The 10579-nt window shown below is 32.0% G+C and overlaps 2 protein-coding genes across 2 annotated transcripts; one reads left to right on the top strand and one right to left on the bottom strand.

Moving 5' to 3' along the window:
• Nucleotides 1-1709: 1709 nt before the first annotated feature.
• Nucleotides 1710-2481, bottom strand: LOC127246095 (uncharacterized). The gene has a single exon (XM_051267303.1). The coding sequence runs from the start codon at nucleotides 2343-2345 to the stop codon at nucleotides 1914-1916; it is 432 nt and encodes a 143-aa protein (XP_051123260.1). The 5' UTR covers nucleotides 2346-2481; the 3' UTR covers nucleotides 1710-1913.
• Nucleotides 2482-4673: 2192 nt separating this feature from the next.
• Nucleotides 4674-9147, top strand: LOC127246076 (pyruvate decarboxylase 1-like). The gene is made up of 7 exons (XM_051267275.1): nucleotides 4674-5201; nucleotides 5728-5891; nucleotides 6537-7013; nucleotides 7414-7587; nucleotides 7703-7820; nucleotides 7916-8104; nucleotides 8949-9147. The coding sequence occupies exons 1-7, from the start codon at nucleotides 4719-4721 to the stop codon at nucleotides 9117-9119; spliced, it is 1776 nt and encodes a 591-aa protein (XP_051123232.1). The 5' UTR covers nucleotides 4674-4718; the 3' UTR covers nucleotides 9120-9147.
• Nucleotides 9148-10579: the final 1432 nt, after the last annotated feature.

Here is a 10579-nt window from a genome sequence, read left to right as displayed (position 1 = left end):
TGTTGATAATATTTTTAAGTACAATTTTAGCCTTCCATTATATGTTAAAATTTCATTTCACTTTTGATTGTGACCCATCACAAAAGCACCTTTTATCATTTTAATTGAGAATATTCCCTCCGCTCCGATAAAAAGGATTTCATTTTTCATTTTTATTCGTTTCAAAATAAAGATACAATTTTTTAATTTAGTCATTGTATTACCTACCTAATATAATAAATATCATTCTAACTGCCTTTATATTACACAAATGTTACTATCTTTATATTACGTTGGGGTGCAAACTCAAGTTGTGAAGAAAATTTTTCACTTTATAAGTTTCAAGTGAACTTCACTGGTACGCAGAATATCCAAAAACAAATTCGTGCGGGCTCAGCCCAAAGCGGACAATATCATATCAGTGTTGAATTGACCCAGTGACATTAGACATTGATTGACCTGCGAATGTGCCTTGTGTCTTGGGTCGGTCCCGATTGAGGTGTATAGGGAATCTTATAAGTCCCAAGAATTTTATTAGTACGAAGTCTTTTGGAGAATATAAAAAACAAATCCACATTCCCAACAGTATTAATAAATAGTATTAATAAGGATATTTTTGCTCCAATATAATACTAATATTTAAAATTCTATGTAAAAAAAAAAAATTACTCTTGATATGGAATGGAGGAAATATATAAAACTTTATGATAAAAATTATCAAGAAAAACTATATATATAGTTTATCTGGCATTGATTTCAATTGAAATCATCATTATTCATGTCCACTCAGCATTTATCTGTCACTCATCTAATGACACTTTTTTTAAAAGAATTATGTATCTTATTTACATTTTAAGTTTTTTAATTTATAATTTTTTTTTATATTTTAATTAGAATAATTATTTCTTTTAATTTTAATCCGTCACACACATCTAACGACACTTTTTTTTATAAAGAATTATAAATCTTATTCACATTTTAAATTTTTTAATTTATAATTTTCTTTATATTTTAATTGGAATAATTATTATGTTTTTAAAAATTTAAAATTATAATTATTGTTACTAATATATTTTTAAGTATTTATTAAGTATATTCTTTGTAAATTTTAATTTTTGAGTCTTCAATAACTAACTGTAACACTATACATGGAACAAAAAAAAAAAAAAAAAAAAAAAAAAAAAACACTATACATGGAACAAAGGAAATATCAATTTTCTATACAGAATATTAAATGCAATCACGGATTCACTTGAAAAAAATATAACAAAATTCAGAACCTTTGAATTTTCAACCGTAAAAATTTTTAAATTTAAGTAATTATTTAATTTAATATTAATATAATATTTGAAATATAAAATTAATTTATAGTACTGCCATATAAAAAATTAAAAATACGAATTTTAATTTGATTGAAACTATTGACTAAGAGTGAAAGTCTTAAGAAAAGACCAACTAAACACAACCTAACATACAAATCCTTTTAACTTTTGTTCATGAAATATTGACAAAACAAATAATAATAATAATAATAATAATAATAATAATAATAATGCTATATAAATATTTCATAAATAAAAATAATAATGCTACTTACAATATCTAAAGCCAATTTGATATTGAAACCTTATTGCATTTTGGTAAGTAAATACAAATCATCAAATTCAAAGGCCCCAAGAAAAAAAAAAAAAAAGAAAAAGAAAAAAGACAATTTTTTTTTAAGAAAAAAATAAAACCAAAACTTACACACATTAATATTTAATTTGTAAAATTTTTCTTACATATTTCATAAGTCACTCACCACACTACTCAATTAATTACATTATTAATAATCACACGAAAAAATAAAATAAAATAAAACTCCAATCAAACTTACAGCGAAAACCGACCAGCAAAATCCCATCCGTCCACCGCGATCCGACGGACGGTCCAGATTAAACTGCCGCAGGACCTTCTTCTTTCCCGAGGTCCATGGACCCTCTGGCGTACCTGGACGAGAAGTTCCGAGAACCGTAGAAGTACTCATCATCCGCTCCCTCCTCGAAATGACCGTTTTGCCCCGGCCCTTCGTCGAAATTCATGGCGTAACTCAAGGGGTCGTAATGTAAATTCACGTTCCTCCGCCCGCTCCGGTTGAACCGCCGGATAAACGTCTTCCACCGCGGTCCGGCGACCAGTTCCGACCACTCACGGATCTTCTTCAACGCGCCGACGCCGCGCCGCCACAGGGCGGTGCCTCCGCCGCCCCCTCCGTCGACGTTCGCCGTGCGCAGCCGATCCAGACAGGGATAGAAGCAGGAGCAGCACCACCGCCGGCGACTGTGGAACAGCGATTCCGACGGCTCGTCGGCCGGATCCGTCTCCATCCTGAATTAAAACAGACGAATCTCTGGAATATTCCGGCGAGGAGGATTCCGATCGGCGGAGGAAGAATATCTTCGGGAGGATTTTTGCGCTTTGGGGATTTATTATTATTATTATTATTATTTATTAATTTATTTTATTTTGGGTGTGAAAGAAGGTAGCGTAGATGAGGCAATGGCTTGCAGAGACTGGCCAAATATATTGTTGTGATAGGTCGTAAATGCCCCTCAAATTGGATAGTATTTTGGCAAGTTGTGAGGATGGAATGGTAACTTCAGTTTGTCAGTTAACGCTCGAACCAAACATGGTAACGCCGCAATATGGGTGATTACGTGGCAGAGGATAGGGTTGAGCTACCTACCAAAATTTTTAATTATTAGAATATTTTAATTAATGGAAAATAAATATGTATATATACTTACATCACGTCTATATCTATTCTTAGTTTCGGCTGTCTCTAAATGTTTCATTTATTTTTATTAAATAATTATATCAAAATATAATATAAATTAAAAATATATATAAATATTTTTATTAATAAATTATAATATTAATAAAAAAATATTTATAAAAAAATTATATAAATATAAAAATATTTTAAATTTTAAATACCGATAAATGCGATCCTTAAACGCGAATAGAGTATTACTTCTCCTCTATCATCGAAAATACAGGGTATGTTTCTTCCGGTCCGGTTTGGGAGAAAACACTCTGCAAACACTGTTTGCATATTATTTTCTCCCAAACCGGCCCAGCTCCCCCATTACCGAGATTGGCTACCAAATGTATTTTAAATTTTTTTTTTCAAATTTTATATTTATTTAATATTTATAATAATTATATGATAAAAAAATATATATATGTCATTTTGTAGAGAATAATTTTTTTGATGATACGAATAAATAAAAATTTAAATATATATGTTTGGTATAATATAAATTTATAATCAAATCATACAATATAAATTTTATCAATTAAATTTAATACACATTTATATTATTTTATTAATTATCCATCGAATCAATACCCATCAAAACTCTCAAAACTCTAATCAAACCCAAACAAAAACAATAAAATTCAAATCCATCCCAAAATTCAAATAAAAACCAAATTCAAACCCCTCTAAAGAAACATACCCACAATTTTTATCAAAATAGTTTTTAATTTTATAAAAATTATAAATTTATTACTAAATATACAATTAATTTATGCATATAATATAAAAAAAAAAAATCTAAATGATCATATATATTCTTTAATTAACTAATAAATATTATTATTTTTTAATTTAATATAAAAACATAAAAAACTATTTTGAGGTAGGACAAAGATAATTTATTTTTATTTTTTAATTTAAAATATTATATTTAAATCATTATTCAAACTTTACAAAATAAAACAAAAAAGTATGTTTTGTATTTGAAGTGTGTTTTTATTTCTTATTATTTTTTTATTGAGTATAAATATGTTTGTAAAAGTAGATTTCATTATGTCATTACTTTTACAAAAATAATTTTGCAATAGTATAATGTAAATATTAACGAATAATACTTTGTTTTTTATGGAAAAGACTTTGAAAAGTATGTTACTATCAAAGAATAAAACAAATACACGGTTTTGTATATACCAACTGACGTGTTTAAATTAAATTTTTATTTAAATAATAATTCAATGCTTTCTCCGTCCATTTATAATTGTTTTAAAGTATATTTTGTATATTTTTAAATAATTGTCATTTTAGTATGAATTGACAAATTTATTATTTATGATAAGTTAGAGATTAAAAATATAAATAAATTAAGGGTAAAAAAATAAAATTTGTGTTTAAAAAAAAAAAAATATGACAATAGTTATTGGATGTTTTAAATAGAAAAATATGACATTAGTTTGTGGACGGTGGAGAGGGTGTATTATATTTTGTTTTTTTTAGAAAAAAGAATGAATATTGTCAAAATGTTTTTGAAATTAAAAACAAACAAATTCTTTTATTTCTAATTTCACCGTACAATTAAAGTAAAATACATTTTTCTTTTACAATCCTATTTTCATATAAAAAATTCATTTCAAATAAAAAACAAAAATAAAAAATAAAAATAAAAATATAATAAAAACATTCCCCAAAAACACAGCACAATTGCTTTCGGTTCCCTAACTGCCAAGAAAACTCCTTATTTAGGCACTAACACAAAACCTTCGTTCAACCAGAACGCGACACGTCATCACCACGCCAATAAACCAGCTCCTTAACACCGCCCTAATTTCCCGAATCTCACCCGCCCTATTATAAATACCTCATTCCTCTTTCTTCTTCTCCCACGCTTTCCGCATTTTCTTCAATTCTCTTAGCTCTGCATTTCGCGCTATAGCCGTTCGCCATGGACACTTCTTCCGCCAGTAACGACTCCACCGTCACCTCCGACGGTCACGACTCCGGCAAAGCGCCGACCGCCGATCCTAACGCCACGCTCGGCCGCCACGTGGCGAGGCGTCTGGTCCAGATCGGCGTCGAGGATGTGTTCTCTGTACCTGGGGATTTTAATTTAACTCTTCTCGATCATTTGATTGCGGAGCCTGGGTTGAACAATATCGGTTGTTGTAATGAACTGAATGCTGGTTACGCTGCGGACGGTTACGCCAGGGCGAGAGGCGTGGGTGCGTGCGTGGTGACGTTTACTGTTGGGGGATTGAGCGTTTTGAATGCGATTGCTGGGGCGTATAGTGAGAATCTGCCGGTGATCTGTGTTGTAGGAGGACCGAACACGAATGATTATGGTACGAACCGGATTTTGCATCATACTATCGGTTTGCCGGATTTCAGCCAGGAACTGCGTTGTTTCCAGACGGTGACGTGTTATCAGGTAACTGTAATTGCTAGCGAAGTCTAGAATGTTCTCGATTTATCATTTTTCGCTGCCATAGATATCAGTATAAGGCCACTGTGAGTAATGTATATGAAAACTGCGTGAAATGTATATATATATATGTCTGTGGATAATTATTAGGTGGAACTTTGTTGTTTCCGGACGGTGATGTATTATCAAGTAACTGTAACTGCTAGAGAATTCTAGAATGTTATGGATGATTTATCATTTTTAGCGCCATTGATATCAGTATAAGGTTACTGTAAGGAATGTATATGAAAACTGCGTGAAATGTAATATATATATATATCTTTGGATAATTACTACGATGAACTATTTGTTGCTTTGTTTGACTGATTTATTTGTCGAAATTTACTGAATAAAGTGAAGAATCATCATGATTTCTTGTTTCCATATTCATCAGGATTGATGATTTTTGTCCAAGCAAAATTGTTTCGTCATGCTTATAATTTAATGCACACTAATTTTCTCTTGTTACTGCTGCGACGGTCACATTTTGCAGGCTGTGGTGAATAACTTGGACGACGCACATGACCAAATCGATACGGCCATTTCCACAGCTCTGAAGGAGAGCAAGCCAGTGTATATAAGCATCAGTTGCAATTTGGCAGCAATTCCTCACCCAACTTTCATAAGAGAGCCAATCCCCTTCTCCATTACACCACGGTATACTTCAACTTGAGAATTTTTTTATGAACGTTCATTACATCAATATTGTTAAGGGTATCATGATCCGAAAACACAATCCGTTTGATCTCACAATTTTTATTTTGAGTTTTTAAGAAATCAGGTCCACTAGCTCAAATCCAAATCCAATATGATTTTCAATAATAATTAATAGTTTATTTTTACTTCATTTCAAATTAAATTATATTAATAAATAAAAAATAGTATTAAAATATAATTAATAGTGTTTTTTTTACCAATTTTACCAATTTTGTCTGCTTGGTTAACGTTTACTAAAATTACGAAGGGAATATTATATTGTTAAGTAAATTTTGTAATAAAAATATATAAACTAAAGTTATTATTATCCATTCATTTATTTTTTTGTCATATTCCTTTTTATCTATATCTTTTTATTTGGTAACTTTTCCTTCAACTTATGTGAGTATATAATTTTTAAAAATATATATATTTTCAATTTTTCATTTTTTTTTTAGATGTTGTAGGGTCTATTTTATTTTACTATTTCGGCTAATCGGTGATCCAAAATAAAATTATATTGACTTGAAAAATGGCGTTCTTGTTGTGTTCGGATTTGTAGATTTTTTGTCTCACCCATTGCTTAACATAGAAAACATCCTACAGATTGAGCAACAAACGCGGGCTGGAGGCAGCAGTGGAAGCAGCAGCAGCCTTCTTAAACAAAGCAGTTAAGCCAGTCCTGATAGGAGGACCAAAGCTCCGCGTCGCCAAAGCTTCTTCCGCCTTTGTGGAGCTAGCCGACGCCTGCGGCTATCCATTGGCCGTCATGCCGTCGGCCAAAGGCCTTGTCTCCGAGGAACACCCTCACTTCATGGGCACATATTGGGGCGCCGTCGGCACCGCCTTCTGCGGCGAGATCGTAGAATCAGCCGACGCCTACCTCTTCGCCGGCCCCATCTTCAACGACTACAGCTCCGTGGGCTACTCTCTCCTCCTCAAAAAGGAGAAGGCCATCATCGTCCAACCCGACCGTGTCGTCGTCGCCAATGGTCCTGCATTCGGCTGCATTCTCATGAAGGATTTCCTGCAGGAACTTGCCAAGAAGGTGAACAAAAACACCACAGCTTACGAGAATTACAGGTAAAAAGCTTTTAAATATACCAAACTGTTCGTGAACTTGGTTCAGTCTGGTTCGATTTAAGCTCGTTAATGAACGTAAACTTGCCAAATCGAATAACATAAATAGACTCATTTTGTTAATGAACGAGACTGAGCTCTGTTTATGAATATCCGTTAAATTGACATATTTTTAATATATATATATATATATGAAATTATAAACTAAATGAGCTTTAATCGAGTTGAATACAAACATGAGCTAAATGAGCTTTAACGAGTTGAATACAAACATGAGCTTGAATACTACAAACAAGCTCGAGTGTTTAACTAACAACCACGAACTTCATTTGTTAAACTTAACGAACGAACACTAACATTTCAAATTCCATTCGATTGGGATAGCTAACGGCTCTAATTACAGGAGAATCTTCATCCCGGATGGGGTGCCTCCTAAAAGTGAGCCTAAAGAGCCATTGAGAGTCAATGTGCTCTTCCAGCATATACAAAAGATGCTGACAGGCAACTCTGCAGTTATTGCTGAGACAGGGGACTCTTGGTTTAACTGCCAAAAGCTTAAATTGCCCAGCGGATGCGGGTAAGTCTTGCACCTCTACTCTTTAGCATTTGCAACAATTATGAATGATTCAGTACGGTATACCGAAAATATAATATTACATATTGTTAGATCAGATCAAATGTGGTGTTTGCAGGTATGAATTCCAGATGCAGTATGGATCGATCGGATGGTCTGTCGGCGCAACGCTCGGCTACGCTCAGTCTGTCCCGAATAAACGTGTAATCGCTTGCATTGGCGATGGAAGCTTTCAGGTCTCAGAATTTTGGCAAATAGCAAATGCTTCACATTGTTTTTTGATTGAGAAATTGTAGTAGTAGTAGTAGAACTGATGCTGATCCTACCTCAGGTTACTTGTCAAGACATCTCGACGATGATCCGGTGCGGGCAGAAGACCATCATTTTCTTGATAAACAACGGCGGATACACCATCGAAGTCGAGATCCACGACGGCCCTTACAACGTGATCAAGAACTGGAACTACACTGCATTCGTCGATGCCATCTGCAACGGCGAAGGGAAATGCTGGACTACAAAAGTACGTTCACATTACTTCAAATCCCCTCCCCCGCCCTAACATGACATCTATAATATACGAGACCGATTAGAATGCTGATTCGGAAAAATCAACATTATGTCCCAATCATCACATGAAAAACTAACAAACAACAAATATTTACAAATAACACGGCGCGTTATTTGCAAATATGTGTTGTTTGTTCATATTTATAAAATGTGTTATATGTATATATATTATACGCTGAAATCAATAGTAATATGTGATGTGTAGACTATTATGGTTAGTTCATGTGCTACATTTATATTATATTATGCAATGTCTCTCTGTCATATTATATTTTTCTATCATAATCTGATGTATTATTAACTCTGTGTTTAATTATATAATTAAATATGATAACTGCAGTCATATAGTAATATATATGGATATATATAGAGAGAGAGAGATAGAGAGCTATTACTTAGCTAATTTGAGAAGAGGATTCTATTTTATCTACTATTTGGTAAATATATAGCATATATTATTTAACCATATTGTAAAGTTCAGTTACCTTACTTTCAATGTATTGTGTTTTTTTCTATATTGATCAATTACTTTTCGTCATGTGTATTTTTAAAACAAAAAGAATTAGTAGAATAAAAAGTTTAAATACAAATGATGAAAAGTGATTGATTAGTATAGAAGTGACACAATACATTGGGGGTAGGGTAAGTGAACCCGACGATTATTAAGTTGAGATTACTCTTGACAAAAGTTTTGGTAAGTATGTTTTCAAGTTCAAATTCAACTAGGCATACTTGGGGGTGGGTATACGTATGTATGTAGTGATAGTTTTGAGAGCAATTTGGCACGTGACATGCAGGTGTACTGCGAGGAGGATCTAGTGCCCGCCATCGAAACGGCGAGTGGAGAGAAACAGGACTGCCTGTGCTTCATAGAGGTGATTGTTCACAAGGATGATACAAGCAAAGAGCTTCTGGAGTGGGGGTCCCGGGTCTGCTCAGCCAACAGTCGACCCCCCAACCCTCAGTAGGAAGATCTATCTCTGCATTTTCCTGGTAAACAATACTACTACTTTCTCATGCATTATTATTATTATTGTTAATAATAATATCGTTATTATTACAAATTTTTTTGGGCTACACCCCAATGCATCTCTTCCCACTTCTTGTTAGCTTAGCCCAATTGATTATAGGCTTGAGAGAGAGAAAGGCTTTGTATGAAAATTAGAGAAGATAAACTTTTTTAAATAAAATTTTGGGGAAAGGTTTGTTTGGCTATTTATACTTTTTTTTAAAATAAAAAAAACGTGAGAAATGGGAATCTGTAGCGGCTATATTTTTTTGTTATATGATCTCCGAATATATAGAAAAAGGTTAGAATGCTAATTAGAACGAATTAAGATCATATTTCTGAATTATTAGCTCTAATCAGCCTATGATAATACAACACAAATAGATTATTTCTCTGTATTGTATTAATATACTTATGTGCTAAAATCAATTATAATATATATATATATATATCGTAGATTGGTTGTATAACAACAACCTATTGGTATAATTTATTATTAATATGATTATTATTTTATTTTTTTTTTTTAAAAAAAAGAAAACTAGCAGTTTATTGTAGAATTAGCTTTGAAAATAATTTTGAGACAACCAAATATACCCCTTGAATTATTGTTAAATAAAATAATCACTTTTAATTCTACAGATTTGATCTGATCAATAATTGAAATTTCTAGAAGAGTAATTAGAAGAATTAGCCTCTAAAGCGTTCACTATATATTATTTATCTGTTATTAGGTGATTAATGATTAAGCATAATACTTACAAGAATGAGATTTACATCTACTAAGCTTGTGTAGTAAATCTTCTACTTAAGAAAATGTTAAATTATAGAGATAGCCCAGTAAAGTCTATTTTCATGTCAGACAAAAAAAAGTTAATATGTCCTAATCAATAATTTGGATTTACTTGATCATTCTTCCTAATAAAGATATGACTCAGAATTATTTGTCAATATACGTTTCATCAAATAATCTGTCCCTAATTTGTTTTTTTATATTAATAATTAGAATGGTAGAACAAGGTACACATCATTGACTGCCCACCTGTGATGCTTACTTGCATTAGGAATTTGGTTAAGTTTGAGAGAGTTCACACTCAATGATTGAATTATTAGAGCATTTTTAAATATAAGTATTATTTATATGTGTGTCTAAATATCTTACGTACGTGTTCATAGCTATCTAAGTGATTGTCACAATCCTCATCTATACAACTTGTTTATGTTAACATCAACACTATTTATTGCATTTTGGACACCTTCTCGATTCTTCTATTCATGTCTTAATATTACTATTATAAGTTTTATTGACTTTGTTTTTCCTTTTCCTTTTCCTTTTCTTAATATTATAGTATAATATACTATATTATTTAGTAGAAAAATAAAATATAACGAAAATCTTTTAGCTAATGGTACAAATGG

The sequence above is a fragment of the Andrographis paniculata genome, unplaced genomic scaffold (assembly GCF_009805555.1).
Source record: "Andrographis paniculata isolate CXL003 unplaced genomic scaffold, ASM980555v1 Contig26END, whole genome shotgun sequence".
Taxonomy (NCBI): domain Eukaryota; kingdom Viridiplantae; phylum Streptophyta; class Magnoliopsida; order Lamiales; family Acanthaceae; genus Andrographis; species Andrographis paniculata.
The sequence above is the reverse complement of the archived record's forward strand: the minus strand, read 5'-3'. Positions and strand labels throughout refer to the sequence as shown.

What these genes read in the sequence shown, in the direction of transcription:
- LOC127246095 (XM_051267303.1), bottom strand. Translation starts at nt 2,345, where the DNA reads ATGGAGACGGATCCGGCCGACGAGCCGTCGGAATCGCTGTTCCACAGT.
- LOC127246076 (XM_051267275.1), top strand. Translation starts at nt 4,719, where the DNA reads ATGGACACTTCTTCCGCCAGTAACGACTCCACCGTCACCTCCGACGGT. An exon ending in AGACGGTGACGTGTTATCAG is followed by an intron (nt 5,202 to 5,727) that starts GTAACTGTAATT and finishes CACATTTTGCAG; the next exon opens with GCTGTGGTGAATAACTTGGA. An exon ending in GGAAATGCTGGACTACAAAA is followed by an intron (nt 8,105 to 8,948) that starts GTACGTTCACAT and finishes CGTGACATGCAG; the next exon opens with GTGTACTGCGAGGAGGATCT.